We start from the raw sequence: 18,669 nt of genomic DNA on the forward strand, positions 1-18,669 counted from the left end.
CCCCGGGCAGATGAGGCTCGTTAGCTGGGGACAGCCACTCTTCTAGGAGAGACAACTCCAAAAATTAAACAACTGCTGCCTTGTAGTTTGTTCTTGGTTGGACAAAGGCTATGGAAGCAAATCCAAAAGGAAAAGCAGGCTGAAATTGGAGTCAATGGCCTCAATGGCGCATAACCAGTTGACACGTGGGTGATTTTTTTTCTCAAAATGAGTACAGAATATTTAATTCAGAAACAGATCAATCTAATAATACCCTACCTAACCGTGCAAGTTTGGAACCTTACAGATAGATATTTTAAGTTTTTAAGCAACTTAAAACTTTACCCATGTTTATGTTTGACCTTCATTGTTGGAAGCTAATTAAATTTTTTTCTGGCAAAAATAGCTTTGTCATCTTCAGGTAGCATAAAATACGCTTAAAATCTGCCTTTTTTCACGTGATAATCATTTTTTAAAAACCAAATTCTAAGAAAGTCACTTTACTGTTAAGCACTTTACTGTTGTCCACCCAAGAACAAACTACAAGGCAGAAGTTGTTTGATTTTGGAGTAGTCTCTCCTAGAAGAGTGGCTGTCCTCTGCTAACGAGCCTCATCTACCTGAGTGTTCAAACTCGAGACATATCGGTTTAGCAACCATGAGCTTTACCGACTCGACCACACCAACCCCACTTCTGAAGTGATTTCTTAGTAAAAATAACGTTTCTGTAATCCTGCGATGTTACTTACGAATTTCCACAATATTTTTTTTACGTCATCGCGCATATCAAGGTGGGGGACATTGGTGGTGAAATGGTGCAACATAAGGTTTTAGATTTTGATGTGGAAATTAGCCATTTACCTGGGTATGTTGTAAAAGCAGGCATACGACAGTGTACATTTGTGTTGTACGCCTACCACTTGTTATAGTTCAGGCCTGCTAAAAAAAAATTCTTAGATATTTCTACACATTTCTGTATTACCAACAGTAGAAAAAGTGACCACTGCCACTACAGAGTTGTTTGTATTGTGGTTTACATGCATGGGGGTAGGCCTAGAGATTGTACTAACATTTTAAACTAATTATGTTGTATTATATATTGGATATATATATATATATATATATATATATATATATATATATATATATATATATATATATATATATATATATATATTGGATATATTTATATATTTTTAATAGACTGATAAACCTAATAGTTCTTCAATCTTCAATTCATTTTTCTACTTCCCGGGCTAATATTTTAAAAGTTCTATCATTTTTAATGGTACCAACTTTTAAATATACCTTCCTTCTCCAAAGCAAATTTTAAAATGTTTTTCTGGCATATTTTGCCCTGCCACCTATAGCTTGTTTGTATATCGTGAAAAACCAACATTTTTGCTCTTGGTAAACGTTTTAAAAACTAATTGTAAGAAGGTCACTGGAGCTAAGATGAAAAATCTTTGAAAGTCATGCATCTGGTGTGGACATCATATTGATGTTAGCAACGATCCACACCTCCAAGGTAGCGATTAATACTAATAGTTTTGTGTCAAATATAATAGTAATAGATAATTGAATAATAAACCAAAATCAGTGTCCAAATATATCAATATAAGCCAGAAATTAACTTTAAACAGCCTATTTTGCGAGCAAGATTTGCTATATAAACAGCGGCCAACTGTAAATTAGGGTGGTTTCCCTTGAATCTCTAAATCTAGCTTAAACAAGATGGCTGCTTTAGTAAATGAGCTTGGTTGCATCAAGTAAAAACATCGTTAATCTTTATTTATTACTGAAAAGTTTTACTACTGATGTTTTAAAACACGCACATCAATAAAAGTTTGTAACATTTTTGTAGCTTTCAAAATGTGAATCCTTCTAAAAATGCCAACTAATTACAAAAATTTGATAGGTCACCCTTTTTTTCTTTCTCGGTTAGAGAAAGTATTCTGATAGTGCACAAAAATCACATGAAATTGTGACGGTTTTCACAGTTTTTCACCCCAGTCCTTCATCTGGAGTATAGAAGACTTACTTTAATCTGGCAAAAATTATAAACCCACATTTATCAAATTTTTGATGTTTTATGCATAATCGAGTCTGAAAAACTGGGCTTTGCAATTCTTTCAGTGTATGTGTGTCTGTGATCACGATAACTTGAGTACAGTTACAGCTAGGTTGATAAAATTTCATATATAAGTATTATATCAAATTTCTAGTTCTGTATCAACTTTTCAGCGATTTCTGATTAACCGGAAGTGGAATTTATTCTACTTTAAATTTTTCAAAAGCCTATATGTAAGTAAAAGATCTAATTTTCCACCTTCTTTCAAATTTAGAGTAATTTCCGTTGACCAGAAGTAGTAATGGAGGCTATTTCCAATTTCTCAAAAATGCATGTGAATATATAAAGTACTAATAATATTCCGCACTATTATACACATTTTGTTTCGCGTTTCCTTGGTGCGCAATTCTTTTTTCTACAAGATTCTATTCTATTTTAAAAAGTTTAAGTACTTAAACATGGATTTAAAAATCATGTCTATATATTGTATATCCCGAGTTGCCAATCCCCCGTAGTGTTATATAAGAAAATTCAAGAAAGCTTAGGGGAGATCACTACTGGCTTTTTAACATTACTAGCCTCTGCAGATTTTATGTACATAAAACCATAGATTACCTTAGTCTGTTAATTAAGAATAGTAAGGTGTACTTTTGACCTAATTTCTTTATTTATCTCACAAGCGACACTTTAGTGAAAGTAGCTTTGTATATTCTTGTTTTAAAATGATCTTACAATCAAATAAACCTCTAAACTATGATTCTAATGTTATGCCATGTATGATTAAACAACGGTTAGGGAATAATTCTCATGTCCTTAGGTGTGGTCACTATGCCAGTCATATACCCCCCCCCCCCTCCCCATTAATGCCAGTTTATTATAATCTTGTGAAAAACAAGGCGCGTTTAGATGTGTGCTGCGCCCAAAGCCAATCATTTGGCCAGATTTATTATTTGTCATGTCGCCCCATATTTTAAAAACATAAAGCGTTGTGCTTTCCTCATTGATGATTGTTTTTTTTCTTTTCAATATGAATTGTTATGATTGCAGTTTTTGTAACATGGTATACTTACCTTCTGTCAATTTAAAAAGCATGGCATGTTAATTTTGTACAAATATTGTATAAAACAAAAAAAAATTTAAGTTTGATTTTATTTTCTACCATAATCCGCCACTCTTAGGCATATACAATACATTAATTATTTTATTTTTAAAATTGTTTATTGATTGTGTTAACTTTAAGCTATCTAAATTCATTTCTAAGATGTTTTAATATGCTTCTGAGAAGTTTTATTGAAAAAACTTTGTTTTGACTATAGTTTCTAGATCTATATAACACCACTTTAACATTTAAATATCTAATCCTCAGTTTATTTATAAGAAGCAGCATGGGAGAGGCAACTGCTGATTTAGATTTACAGTCTGATGAGTTTAAAGAATTTTCAAATTCTGAAGATGTGAAGCCACTTCTATCTACAGTATTTTCATCTTCTTCTGACATAAAAACAGAATTATCATTTTTAACTTTCCGTGATATCAAACCAAACTTGACATTTATAGCTTCACAGGATGATAAAACCGTTGTTACGCCAGATTTTTCATCTTCTACAGACACAAAGTCAGAATGTACATCATTTTCCTCTTTTGATGATGTAAAACACCATATGACATTTCTAACATCTCAAGATAAAACAACAGGATTTTTAATTTTTAAAGATATGGAACCTGCTGTATCAGCAGTATGTACAAGATCTGAAGATATAAAAACAGAATTAGAAACTTTATCAACCAACACAGAATTAGAAATTTTATCAACTACTGAAGATATAAATCCAGAATTAGAAAATAAATCAACTAGTGAAGATCTAAAACGAGAATTAGAAACTTTATCAACTAGCGAAGATATAATACCAGAATTAGAAACTTTATCAACCAACAAAGATTTAAAACCAGATTTATGGACAACATTTTTAGATTCTGAGGACAAACAACAAAATGGACTTGAAGAAAAGCTAAAACTCCCTGAAGATGAAACATATCTGTCTGTTGATCCTCATAATTGTCATGAACAGTTTTTTCAAAGATCTAACTTGAATAAACAAGCTCAAGTAGGGGAGAGGCCACTTGAATGTGATGCTTGCCATAAAAGGTTTTCAGATAGTTCTAGGTTAAATGAACATAAAAAAGTTCATTCAGGAGATAAACCATTTGAATGTGATGTTTGTCATAAAAAGTTTTCTCAGAGTTCTAGTTTATATACACACAAAAGAGTTCATTCAGAAGATAAACCATTTGAATGTGATGTTTGTCATAAAAAGTTTTCATATAGTTCTAGTTTATATACACACAAAAGAGTTCATTCAGGAGATAAACCATTTGAATGTGATGGTTGTCATGAAAAGTTTTCATATATTTCTAGTTTATATGCACACAAACAAGTTCATTCAGAAGATAAACCATTTGAATGTGATGTTTGTCATAAAAAGTTTTCATATATTTCTAGTTTATATAAACACAAAAGAGTTCATTCAGGAGATAAACCATTTGAATGTGATGTTTGTCATAAAAAGTTTTCTCAGAGTTCTAGTTTATATAAACACAAAAGAGTTCATTCAGGAGATAAACCATTTGAATGTGATGTTTGTCATAAAAAGTTTTCTCAGAGTTTTAATTTATATAGACACAAAAGAGTTCATTCAGGAGATAAACCATTTGAATGTGATGTTTGTCATAAAAAGTTTTCTCAGAGTTCTAGTTTATATAAACACAAAAGAGTTCATTCAGGAGATAAACCATTTGAATGTGATGTTTGTCATTAAAAGTTTTCTCAGAGTTTTAGTTTATGTAAACACAAAAGAGTTCATTCAGAAGATAAACCATTTGAATGTGATGTTTGTCATAAAAAGTTTTCACATGGTGCTAATTTATATGCACACAAACAAGTTCATTCAGAAGATAAACAATTTGAATGTGATGTTTGTCATAAAAAGTTTTCTCAGAGTTCTAGTTTATATAGACACAAAAGAGTTCATTCAGAAGATAAACCATTTGAATGTGATGTTTGTCATAAAAAGTTTTCATATAGTGCTAATTTATATGAACACAAACAAGTTCATTCAGAAGATAAACCATTTGAATGTGATGTTTGTCATAAAAAGTTTTCATATAGTGCTAATTTATATGAACACAAACAAGTTCATTCAGAAGATAAACCATTTGAATGTGATGTTTGTCATAAAAAGTTTTCTTGGAGTACTAGTTTATATAAACACAAAAGAGTTCATTCAGAAGATAAACTATTTGAATGTGATGTTTGTCATAAAAAGTTTTCATATAGTGCTAATTTATATGAACACAAACAAGTTCATTCAGAAGATAAACCATTTGAATGTTATGTTTGTCATAAAAAGTTTTCACATGGTGCTAGTTTAAATACACACAAAAAAGTTCATTTAGAAGATAAACCATTTGAATGTGATGTTTGTCATAAAAAGTTTTCTCAGAGTTCTAATTTAAGGAAACATAGAAAAGTTCATACTGGAGATAAGCCACATGAATCATGTGATTATTGCCATAAATATGTTTCTAGAAAAAATAAAACAGTTCATACTGGAGATAAGCCAGATGAATGTGATGATTGCCATAAATATGTTTCTAAAATAAAGCGGCTCCCGACATATTGGCTCCCGATATAAGTGCTCAAGACAAAATAAATGCATTAACTGGGTGTTTACCAAGTTTTATTTTTAGTGTAAAATTAATGTTGTATTTGTTTAGATGTTAATTAGTTTTGCTCAGCTCTATTAGACTCCTTTGTCACCACGCAAAGGTGCACGGATTTGAGAGAATAATGGTCAATACCATCTTACCATGTCTCTCTTTTAATCGGTTAACAAAAACAACCCTCCCCTTACATTTTGGTGTCAGAAGTGCGATCGCAGATGATCCCTCTTTCTCGAACAACTAAATCCCCCTAACATATATATATATATTTATATATATATATATATAAATAATTATAAACTAGCCGGCCAGGCACCAGAATTTTTTCCATGCATCTACCGCCCCCCCCCCCTATGACTTGTGTGTTGTGTTCAGCATATACCCGGCATAGCCCGGATTTAATATATATATTACCTTTTTAATTAACCCTAACCACAAACAAAAACGCAAACATAACTTGAGTACTGTTTCACATAGAGAAACGAAATTTCACTTAAACGTAAAAGATCTAATTCTCTGCTTTCTTTCAAATTTTGAGTAATTTTCATTGACCTGAAGTAGAACTTTACGCTATTTCCGATTTCTAAAAAAACGCATATGAATTAATGAAGTACTAGTTTTCCGCACTATTATTTAAATATTTTTTTCCGTTCACTTGCTGCGCAATTCTTTTTTCTTTTATGCACTCTTGGTATTTTAAAATCTTGAGGCAAGACCTAGAAACAAATAACCCCATTTTTTTTTGTTTGTTAATAATGGTAACCATGATCACAAGAGAAAATTCAGTTTGAAAATTCACACCTCTCCCTGGCTAGCGAGATATCAAATAACAGTGAGAGAGAACATGTCTTACAAGCCATACACTCGGCAGCATTTGTAAAAGTAGTTACTATAAGTCCATAGTAACGATGAAAACAGTTCTATAGAATACAAGGCATCACTATAACATGACAACACAACTGCAAACAATGGATGGTTGCAATGTTTTTATTGAATACAATGTTTGTATATAAAGTTAGGTGTGTTTATATTCATAGTTATTAAATTTTAATGTTTTATTGACGTTAATATCTAAACTACAAAAGATTGCATTTATTATTATCTATTTTTATCATTGAATGCATTACAATTATTAATGTAGGTTATTGTTTCTTTTGCTTAAATCAATGAATGAATATTATTACAAAACAGTCTTATCTTAATAAAATATTTCCTAAAAAATAATGGGATTCTTGTAATTCATTTATATGGTCACATAAATTGCAAAGCACTGAGTTTACATTTTGTTCGTGATGAGGCAGGGGGGGGGGGGTTATGAACATATTTGCTCTGTAACGTCCTGTGGAGTATGGGGTAGGTCTCAAATGTCTTGTAGGTATGTAATGAAACATACACGTCTGGAGGATCGCTACTATAGGGCTGGTAAGTAGGTCACCAACCAGTTCTACAGCTCAATAAAACCTGCATGAGCCATAGAACTATTTATTGACCTACTTACCAGCCCTATACTTGTCAGCATGTCTAATACTTGTGTCAACAAAAACATTTTGCACAAGATCACTGCGAAGAATGATTTGATTCGTTTTTAAATCGACTTTCTCGGGTTTTAAAAAAAAGTTATCTGCAAAATCCAAGTAAGTTATGTAACATCCGGGATCTCTTAGGTGACTTTAATTGTCAGTTAATATAACCCAGTCATTCTACTATAACTTATCTATTATGTCTGCACTCAGCCAGCATTATATCTTATTTCTTCTCATCCAGCCAACTTTATATCCTATTTCTTCTCAAGCAACCAGCTTTATCTCTTATTTCTTCTCATCCAACCAGCTTTATGTCCTAAAACTTCTCATCCAAACAGCTTTATATCCTATAACTTCTCAATCAACCAGCTTTATGTCCGATATCTTTTCATCCAACCAGCTTTATGTCCTATAACTTCTCAATCAACCAGCTTTATATCCTATAACTTCTCAATCAACCAGCTTTATATCCTATAACTTCTCATCCAACCAGCTTTATAAATTATATCCTATAACTTTTCAATCAACCAGCTTTATGTCCTATAACTTCTCAATCAACCAGCTTTATGTCCTATAACTTCTCATTTATGTCCTATATCTTCTAATCCAACCAGCTTTATGTCCTATATCTTCTAATCCAACCAGCTTTATGCCCTATATCTTCTCATTTATGTCATATCTTCTCATACAACCAGCTTTATGTCCTATATCTTCTAATCCAACCAGCTTTATGCCCTATATCTTCTCATTTATGTCCTATATCTTCTCATCCAACCAGCTTTATGCCCTATATGTTCTCATTTATGTCCTATATCTTCTCATACAACCAGGTTTATGTCCTATATCTTCTCATACAACCAGCTTTATGTCCTATAACTTCTCATCCAATATGTCCGCATCCAGACAAGCGTACTGTTCGCTCTGGAATAGTTCCAGATTGATGTAATCTTTTTCTTTTTCCAGCAGAGTCTCGAACCTGCGATACAGGGCATCAAACGTTGGAAGGTTCTCTGGGAGGAAGGACCAGCAGCTGCACATGAGCTCGTATCTGGGGACAGGGAGGGTTAGGGTTAGTTGGTTGGTTATGGGGGAGTTGGGGTGGCGTTTTGTGTGGGATTGTGGGAGGTGAGTTATAGGATTGTGTGGGGGTGGGAGATTGTGTGGGATTGTTGGAGTTGAGTTGTAGGATTGTGTGGGGGTAGGAAATTGTGTGGGGGTGGGAGATTGTGTGGGGGTGGGATTTATTGTGGGAGTTGAGTTGTGTGGGGGTGGGAGTTTGTGTGGGAGTTGAGTTGTGTGGGGTTGTGAATGGTTGGGATTATGTATGGGGGTGAGTTGTGTGGGATTGTGGGGGTGGGTATGTTTTGATGGAATTGTGTGGGGTGGGATTTTGTGTGGGAGTTGAGTTGTGCGGGTTTGTATGGGGGTGGGATTTTGTGTAGGATTGTTGGAGTTGAGTTGTGTGGGGTTGTGAGTGGGTCGGATTATACATTGGGGTGGTTGCTACACCGAAAAGTCTCGAGTTCGAACCCTCGGGCAGATGAGGCTCGTTAGCTGGGGACAGCCACTCTTCTAGGAGAGACAACTCCAAAATTAAACAACTGCTGCCTTGTAGTTTGTTCTTGGTTGGACAAAGGCTATGGAAGCAAATCCTAAAAGAAAAGCAGGCTGAAATCGGAGTCAATGGCCTCAATGGCGCATAACCAGTTGACACGTAACGCTTAATTGTGTTGGAGGCGTGGTCGAGTCGGCAAAAAGCTCATGGTTGATAAATTCGAGTTCAAACCCACTGGCAGATAAATCTCGATCCCCTTCAACACTAATAATTAAGAACGAAGAAGAAGAAGAAGATACATTGGGGTGAGTTATGTGGGGGGTGGGGGTTGTGTGGAATTTTTTGTGTGTGATTGTGTGGAACTCTTTTGTTGCTGTCGTAATTGATGTGGAATTGTCAAAATTTCTCTAGCTGAGTGGGTTTTTAGTTGTCAAAGTGGATGTGTGTGTTGTCGATTGTGTGGTTAGGATTAAAGTTATGTACATGTCAGAACTGCAGTGCTGAGGTTTCTCCATTTTCTTGCCAGCGCTAACAAACTTGAAGGCGTCATGGGCAGACAACCCGGGGTAAGGACTGGCACCTGAAATCAATCAATCAAACTCTTTAGATCGATATTTTGTCAACTTGGTCTGGGGTGCGTGGGGTGGGTGTGGTACAAGAAAATAAAATATAGAGTGGACATTTGGAACAAAATAGGGCTGGTAAGTAGGTCACCAACCAGTTCTACGGCTCAATAAAACCTGCATGAGCCATATAACTGGTTGGTGACCTACTTACCAGCCCTATTGCCAAGTTCACCCAGTATCTTTTACATCACAGGTACTGTTTATTTTATCTTGAAGGCGGATCTATTCAGACCCATCACGGTATCCCGTGTATTAATATAATAGTATTAATGTACACATTTTGTGAAGCCCTTCTTCATGACACAATGTTGTAGGAAGCTAATGTTATTTTGTTGTATTTGTTTGCTATCTAGAAAGTTCGCTCCGACCCCATCTATCAACACAAAAGTGTATAGTTTGCAATCAGACTGTTGGTTGCAAGACATTCAAGGTGAAGGTTACATGCGCCTGCTTAATGAATTTGCCGAGATTTACAATCTACACCCCCCCCTCCAAACCCATACAGTAGCCCCCTACTACCAAACTAAAGTAAAACAATAGACTCACCCAAAGATAGTCGTCCCCCCTCCAACATCGTAAAGTACACTGTTGTGAACACACGGACATGCCATTCGGGAGATCCGATGCGTAGCGCAACACATAAGACAAACAACCACAAACGGGTTACAAAACAAGACTGAAACAAAGGCTCGTTGAAACTAAAAGAATTTATATACACTATCTACACCTAACACAGTCTAGTTTAAACAGAAAATACACAAGCTAGTAAACTAAGATACAGTGGCTAAAAACTAGTATAAACCTAACCTGTACTAACCTTGGAGACCTGGACAAAACTGAGGCCATCACACACGTTTTCATACACCTTACATACCCTTTCATAAACTGGTACAAACCGGAGTATTACAACTCACAGCACGAGAACTGAACAAGGACTTCGGGATAGGGTACCAAGTAACAACAACACTCACCCCCTTCACTACATAAAACCTCCCCCCCCCAACCCGCCCCCCCCCCCCCTACTAATGTAAACCTATGAACTCACCTAGCGTAACAATCTCCCACAGAAGAATACCGTAGGCCCAGACATCAGATTTAGTGCTGTGTGTTCTGTCAATCAAACTTTCTGGTGCCAACCATCTAACCGGCAGTGGGCCCTGTCAAGTTCAGAAAAACACTTGTTTTTAACTAGATTTATCATTCACCTACCACTTCTGTTATAATCTACTTCACCTACGCCGCTTTAACGGTAACGGGTTCGAATCTAAAACGAAGTATGAAAATTAATGCTTGAAACGAATAAAACACAGTTGGAAGATTCTACAAAGGAATCAATGTCCTAGTCCTAATAATGTAAGCCATAGCAAGGTGAATCAGCATTGGGATTTGCCACCAGCTAGCAATAAAGAAAGTAAAAAATACTTTCTTTAGACATAGCGATCCATTGTGTAGATGAACTAGGGTTCATGTTTCTTGACTTCGGCATATGAAGGGATGGCGTGGTCAGCACTATGCCCAACGTATTGTCTGGTACCCATCAGAGCTTGGTGGATTAATCAAAACCAGGACCGAACTCGAGACTTTGGGGCTGGCCTCCAACGCTCTACCATTCGACCACGTCGTCCCACACAAACTCACAATAGGATGCATTGAAACATAATATTTAGTTTAAATATTCTAACCAATTGCTAAAGCCACCAAATTGACATATGCTTGTTTTCTACAGATAAAACAATTATTTTCTGGCCAAATTATGTGGCAACTGAACTAGAGCAAGTTTGGAGTTTCTTCCGCGACTATAAGTAAAACAAGTTAAAAAACCGACGATCAAACAATAATCAAACTAATGAAGTTAGTGAACCTTCGACGAATAACTGAAAACATAATTTACCTTAAACCATTGCAGTTCACGAACCTTTGACGATCTAACCATAATTTAACCAATGGAGTTTACGAGCCTTCGATGATTGAACCATAATTTAACCAATTCACGAACCTTCGACGATTTAACCATAATTTAACCAATGGATTTTACGAACCTTTGACTATTTAACCATAATTTAACCAATTCACGAACCTTTGACCATTTAACCATAATTTAACCAATTCACGAGCCTTCGACGATTTGTCGTAGTGGTCAGTGTTCCCCAGACATCGAGCCAACTATTTAACCATAATTTAACCAACTCACGAACCTTTGACTATTTAACCATAATTTAACCAATTCACGAACCTTCGACGATCTGTCGTAGTTGTGATGGATTGGAATCACTGACGAGAAGCCACATTGATTGTTAACAGTAGTTTATTCACACCATGAGGAAAGAGAGAGAGAGAGGGCGGAAGTCACGAGACACTTATATACATAAACATGTAAGGGACATCACTCAAGATAACAATATAAATATAATACTAATACAGAAGAGTGAGTTCCCTTGACTTCACAAGTCTCACTATATTACATCCCTTTACCCTTAGTAAACACAACACATCTCTCAATAGAACAATTTACAGTATCCTAAAATCACCAATGAGAAATTATATTGTAACATGAACACTATGGTAGATTACATCCTTACAAACAATGCACAATATGTTACAACACAATTAAAATACAAACAATGATGTCAAAGTCCTTTTGACCTTTAAAATCATAGGTCTAACTTATTTGGGACTTTGATTGTCCTGTTTGACCTTCTCAGTGGCTTTTGATTTGGTGACTCAATATTCTGACCATTTGGATTCTCTATCTCAGGAGGTCTAGGATTTAAGTCATTAACTCCAGAATTTACATTTTCTGACTCCAGACTACTTGGTTCACTCATATCAACAGAACTTGGTTGTGGAACAAACTGAGTTGGTGTGAACTGATCAGATTTGGTGGGATTGATAGATTCACACTTATTATCTGCACAAGTTATTTTTAACTGGTCTGCATGTCTACGGACAATAAGTCCATCATTTGTTTTTACTTTATAAGACACAGGTCCTGTACATTGAACAATTTGACCTGGTATCCATTTTTCCTTTTTCCCATAATTTCTTAGATACACATTATCATTAACTCCAAATTCTCTTTCAATGGATGATTTGTCATGATTTACTTTTTGTGTATGTTGATGTTGGGAAACAGACCTTTGAACAGTTGGATGTAGTAGATCAAGGTGGGTTTTAATTTTCCTACCACATAACAATTCACATGGTGCAACACCTGTTGTTATATGAGGAGTTGTGCGGTATTTGGTTAAGAACCTGTTTACTCTTTCTCTAAGAGAAAACTTGTTACCGGTACTCATTTTTACCATAGCGGTTTTGAATATGCCTACCGCTCTTTCAGCTAAACCATTCCCAGCAGGATGATAGGGGGATGTGGTTATATGCTCAATACCATTTGCCACACAAAACAGTTTAAACTCATGAGCTGTGAAACTAGGCCCATTATCTGAAACAATTTGATCTGGTAATCCATGAGTTGAAAATATTTCCTTAAGTTCTATAATGGTATCATTTGCAGTGATTGTGTTCATGATTTTAACTTCTAACCATTTAGAATGTGAATCAATAACAATTAAGAACATTTTGTTCATGAATGGTCCTGCGAAATCTATATGTATACGTTTCCATGGTTCGATTGGCCAGTCCCAGTTTTGCAAGGGTGCTGTAGCTGGTTGCTTTGAATGTTGTGCACAGCTTGAACAAAGCTTTACATATTTTTCAATATCAGCATCCATATGTGGCCACCAGAACCATGATCTTGCTAGACTCTTCATTTTGGAAGAACCAAGATGAGTATCATGTAAAGTTCTTAAAACTTCTTTTTGTAACATTTTGGGGATAATTACTCTTGACCCCCATAGTACACATCCATCTTCTAGACTTAACTCCATTTTTCTTATTTTATATGGCCTTAAGTCATCATTCACAGACTCTTCAGGCCAACCATTCTTACAGTACTCATATACTTTTATTAAGCACTCATCTTTTTGTGTTTCTCTTTTAATATCATTCACATTTATATTGGAGTTATCCATGATAGTGAAGAGAACAAATACATCTTCTGGTATATAGCTAAGGCTTTGGTTTTTTAAAGGTAATCTACTAAGACTATCTGCACTATTCTCAGATCCAGGTTTGTATTTCAATTCATAATTGTATGCAGTTAGTGTGATAGCCCATCTTTGAATTCTTGGTGAGGCATGCTCAGGTAGGGTTTTGTTTTCTCCAAATAAACCTAGCAATGGTTTATGATCTGTAAAGATGGTGAACTTCCTACCAAACAGAAACTTATGAAATTTCTTAACACCAAAAATGATGCCTAAGCCTTCCCTATCTAACTGAGAATAATTTTTCTCAGCCTGGTTCAAAGATCTACTGGCAAAAGCAATGGGTCTGTCACCCTTCTCATCCATGTGGGACAAGACTGCTCCTACACCATCTGGTGAAGCATCACATGTTAATATAAGTATTTTCCCTGGGTCATAGTGAGTTAGTAAGGTGTCAGAAGACAAAGCCTCTTTTGCTGTATTAAAAGCAGTATCTTGTTGTTTACCCCAGTGCCAAGTTGCATTGTTCTGTAGCAGCTTGTACAGTGGTGATAGTTTACCAGACAGATTCCCTATGAACTTTGCATAGTAATTTATCAAGCCCAAAAAAGCTCTTAGCTGTTGGGTATTTTCAGGTTTGGGTGCTTCTTTAATGGCTTTTGTTTTCTCAGGTTGAGGTCTGATACCTTGCTTGCTTAATATATAACCAAGAAAACTAATTTCTGTCAGCATGAATTGACATTTATCTTTGTTTATCTTTAAACCTTTTTTACCAACAATTTTCAAGACTTTATCAAGTGTTTTAAGATGTTCAGTGTCATTCTTACCAGTTATGTACACATTGTCAAAGTAAACACAAACATTTGGAATATCCTTAAAAATACTGTCCATGACAGCTTGGAAAATTCCAGGGCTGGATGATATACCAAAACAGTCTTTCATATTGGTAGAGTCCTTTATGTGTGTTTATTGTCGTATAGACTTTTGAATCTGGATGCAGTTCTAGTTGAGTGTAAGCATGACTAAAGTCTAATTCAGTGAATTTGTCTCCTCCTGCCAAATTCAAAGAAATTTCCTCAATGTTAGGAATAGGGTACCTATTTAGCTCTATTTGCTTATTCAGTGTAGTTTTATAGTCTCCACAAATTCTTACAGAACCATCCTTCTTTAACACTGGCACAATGGGCGTTGCCCAATCGGAATAGTCTACCTTCTTTATGATGCCATTAGATTCCAATCTACTTAGCTCATTTTCAATTTTATTCCTCATTGCATAAGGTGGAACTCTAGCTTTGCAGTATCTTGGATTTGTGTCTTTAATGCTTATCTTCACTGTTCTATCATTTAGTAAACCTGAATTGCCAAAAACACTTTTATTTTCAGATATTACTTTATCTATTGAAGTAAGACTAGATTCTCTTGCATTGTTCAATGAACATATACTCTCCCAATTTAACTTAAGATCACTTAACCAGTTCCTACCTAGTAATGGTGGTCCATTTCCTTCAACCACAAGAAGAGGAAGTTTAACACTTTGACCATTATAACTTACATGAACCATACACTCTCCTATTACCGGAACATTGTCACCAGTGTATGTTGTTAGACACTTGTGACATGGCTGTAGAGGCACTGATCCTCCTGTGACAGCGTCAAAATCTTTCTTTGTTATGACTGTTAGAGATGCTCCAGTGTCAAGTTGGAAGCTGATGCTCTTACCGTTGATATTAACTAGTACATTGATGGGAGCATGACTTATTGATTTCACAGAGAACAGGTTGAAATCCGGCTGCGAATCAGTTTGAGCATTTTCACAGGTAGAGTGGTTCATTGGTTGGGTTAGGTAGTCTTGGTGAGAGTTAACATAGTGCTGCCTTTGGTTGCGGTACTGTCTTGACTGGCTAGATTTAGCAACAGACGAAGACTTTGCAAAGCAGGCCTTGGCAATGTGACCTTGCTTACTGCACTTATAACAAGTTGCAGACTTGAACTTGCACCGATGAGATGCATGGGGACCTTTGCATCGATGACATTTTTGATAATTATTACTAGATTTAGATCTAGGCTTTGAACGTGCAGGCTGTTTAGCATAAGTTGAAATGCTCTGATGGGGTTGGTGTTTGTTGACTAACCTGCTGTTTACTGCATGGATCTCTGAAGGCGTTAGAGATTTCGCCGCCTCGGATGACTGCTGGAATGAAGTTGCTAGTTGTATTGCTTTTTCTAATGTTAGATCTGACTCGAGCAGCAACTTTCTTTGAATATCAGGGCTGTTTACACCTGTCACAAACTTTTCACATAGTCTGTTAGACAGCGTATCGCCGAATTCACAAAATTCACTTAAATGACGTAAAGCAGCAACATATTCTGATATTGACTCGTTTGGTTGACGAGTCCTACCGTCAAATCTAGCTCGACATAGAAACTTTGATGGGGTAGGCGCATGGTGGTTTGTTAGCAATTTGCTCAGCTCGTTAAAGCTCTTGGTAGTTAGACTAGCTGGTGCGCATAAGTCCTTTAGTAGCCTAAATTGTTGAGGCCCTATGACTGTTAACAAAACAGCTCTCTTTTTGGCTTCTATCGTCACGTTGTTTGCTTCAAGGTAAAAGCTTAACCTATCTAGGTAATCATGAATGATTTCATCATTCGAATCAAATTCTTTTATTTGGCCATACAGCGCCATTATTCTAGAAATACTTAGCCAATATGCTCTAGCAAACCTCTTTTTTGCGTAAGTAGGTGCTCTTTCTAGTGGATTATTTATCCTCGTCGCCAATGTGATGGATTGGAATCACTGACGAGAAGCCACATTGATTGTTAACAGTAGTTTATTCACACCATGAGGAAAGAGAGAGAGAGGGCGGAAGTCACGAGACACTTATATACATAAACATGTAAGGGACATCACTCAAGATAACAATATAAATATAATACTAATACAGAAGAGTGAGTTCCCTTGACTTCACAAGTCTCACTATATTACAGTAGTGGTCAGTGTCCCGTCCCCCCCCCCCCCCCCAGACATCGAGCCAACTATTTAACCATAATTTAACCAACTCACGAACCTTTGACTATTTAACCATAATTTAACCAACTCACGAACCTTTGACTATTTAACCATAATTTAACCAATTCACGAACCTTTGACCATTTAACCATAATTTAACCAATTCACGAACCTTCGACGATTTGTCGTAGTGGTCAGTGTCCCCCAGACATCGAGCCAACTATTTAACCATAATTTAACCAACTCACGAATCTTTGACTATTTAACCATAATTTAACCAATTCACGAACCTTCGACGACCTGTCGTAGTGGTCAGTGTCCCCCAGACATCGAGCCAGCCCGAAGTCTGTGATCTTGCACACGCCCCTGTCAGTGACCAACACATTGCGAGCTGCCAGATCTCTGTGGACAATCTGGTCAAAGAAAAAAGTCAACTGGAGTTATTTCCCATTTTTATAAACAGTTTTTCTCAAAAATATTTGTCCTTTTGTTGTTTTGATTTGGTTTCTTAGACGCAAATAATTGTCCTTTTACTGTCTAAATAAAATTTCCATTTTTTTCACAACTAATTGTCCTTTTGCGTCTTAAATAAATTCCATCAATGTCCTTTTCGATCCCTACGTATTATCGTTTTAATGTCTAGCCTAGATGCCCTATTAAATGGTCTACGCTGAATGCTCCTATACCCCTACGAACCACACAACCGCCAGCCCCCACCTGTCCCCATGTACCATCGCACCCCTTGCCTCATCTGTCCCCATCCCTATCCCCAACTGTACCTATCTCCCCACCCCTTGCCCCACCTGTCCCCACCACCACCTGTCCCCACCACCACCACCTGTACCTGTCCCCACCACCACCACTTGTCCCCACCTGTTCTCACCTTGTTCTCAGCCAGATGCCCCATATCCCGCCCCACTTGTATCTACCAACCCACCCCTAGCCCCACAACCACCTGTACCTGTCCCCACCACCACCTGTCCCCACCTGTACCTGTCCCCACCTGTTATCACCTTGTTCTCAGCCAGATGCCCCATACCCCGCCCCACTTGTATCTACCAACCCACCCCTAGCCCCACCACCACCTGTACCTGTCCCCACCACCACCTGTACCTGTCCCCACCACCACCTGTACCTGTCCCCACCTGTTCTCACCTTGTTCTCAGCCAGATGCCCCATACCCCGCCCCACTTGTATCTACCAACCCACCCCTAGCCCCACCACCACCTGTACCTGTCACCACCACCTGTACCTGTCCCCACCACCACCTGTCCCCACCACCACCTGTACCTGTCACCACCACCTGTACCTGTCACCACCACCTGTACCTGTCCCCACCACCACCACCTGCACCTGTCCCCACCTGTTATCACCTTGTTCTCAGCCAGATGCCCCATACCCCTAGCCCCGCCTGTCCCCACCACCACCTGTCCCCACCAGTTCTCACCTTGTTCTCAGCCAGATGCCCCATACCCCGCGCCACCTGTATTTACCACACACCCCTAGCCCCTCCACCACCTGTACCTGTCCCCACCACCACCTGTCCCCACCACCACCATCTGTACCTGTCCCCACCTGTTATCACCTTGTTCTCAGCCAGATGCCCCATACCCCGCGCCACCTGTAGGCAGAAAGCGAAGAGACCGCCGCGCCGTCTGCCTCGATCGGCTGCTAAGAGAAATCGTGTCGGATGTGACGTAGGCCGGTTTCCTGTCTGAAGTGACGTAGGACTGTTTCCGCTGTTGTTTTACCGGCGACGGCGTAGGGCAGCTGAATTCATTAAATAAAAGATTGGCTTGTAATCGTGCAAAAATCTCGACATTTTACACCTCACTGATACGGAAAAACATAATTTTGCAATCTTGTTCGTGTGTATGTGTGTCTGTAAACACGATAACTTGAGAACCGTTACAGCTAGATTGATGAAATTTCATATATAAGTATTTTATCAAAATCGTAGATCCGTATCAACTTTTGAGCGATTTCCGATAACAGGAAGTGGTACTTTTTTTTTTACTTTGAATTTTTCAAAAGCCTATAACTTGAGTACTATTTTAGATAGATAAATGAAATTAAACATGTAAGTAAAAGATCTAATTCTCTACCTTCTGTCAAATCTTGAGTAATTTCCGTTGAACGGAAGTAC

At 37.2% G+C, this 18,669-nt stretch overlaps 2 protein-coding genes across 2 annotated transcripts; one reads left to right on the top strand and one right to left on the bottom strand.

Annotated features, from left to right (window-relative positions):
• Nucleotides 1-1,696: 1,696 nt before the first annotated feature.
• On the top strand, nucleotides 1,697-7,707 carry LOC131948014 (zinc finger protein 271-like). The gene is made up of 3 exons (XM_059309460.1): nucleotides 1,697-1,747; nucleotides 3,416-4,447; nucleotides 7,503-7,707. The coding sequence occupies exons 1-3, from the start codon at nucleotides 1,713-1,715 to the stop codon at nucleotides 7,705-7,707; spliced, it is 1,272 nt and encodes a 423-aa protein (XP_059165443.1). The 5' UTR covers nucleotides 1,697-1,712.
• A 455-nt stretch (nucleotides 7,708-8,162) lies between these two features.
• LOC131948015 (tyrosine kinase receptor Cad96Ca-like) lies at nucleotides 8,163-17,430 on the bottom strand. The gene is made up of 5 exons (XM_059309461.1): nucleotides 17,407-17,430; nucleotides 16,814-16,936; nucleotides 10,519-10,630; nucleotides 9,331-9,427; nucleotides 8,163-8,340 (listed from the first exon to the last, which is right to left on the bottom strand). The coding sequence occupies exons 1-5, from the start codon at nucleotides 17,428-17,430 to the stop codon at nucleotides 8,163-8,165; spliced, it is 534 nt and encodes a 177-aa protein (XP_059165444.1).
• Nucleotides 17,431-18,669: the final 1,239 nt, after the last annotated feature.

This window comes from Physella acuta, unplaced genomic scaffold, assembly GCF_028476545.2.
Source record: "Physella acuta isolate Inbredline_101_S28 unplaced genomic scaffold, ASM2847654v3 ptg000620l, whole genome shotgun sequence".
NCBI classification, from domain to species: Eukaryota; Metazoa; Mollusca; class Gastropoda; family Physidae; genus Physella; species Physella acuta.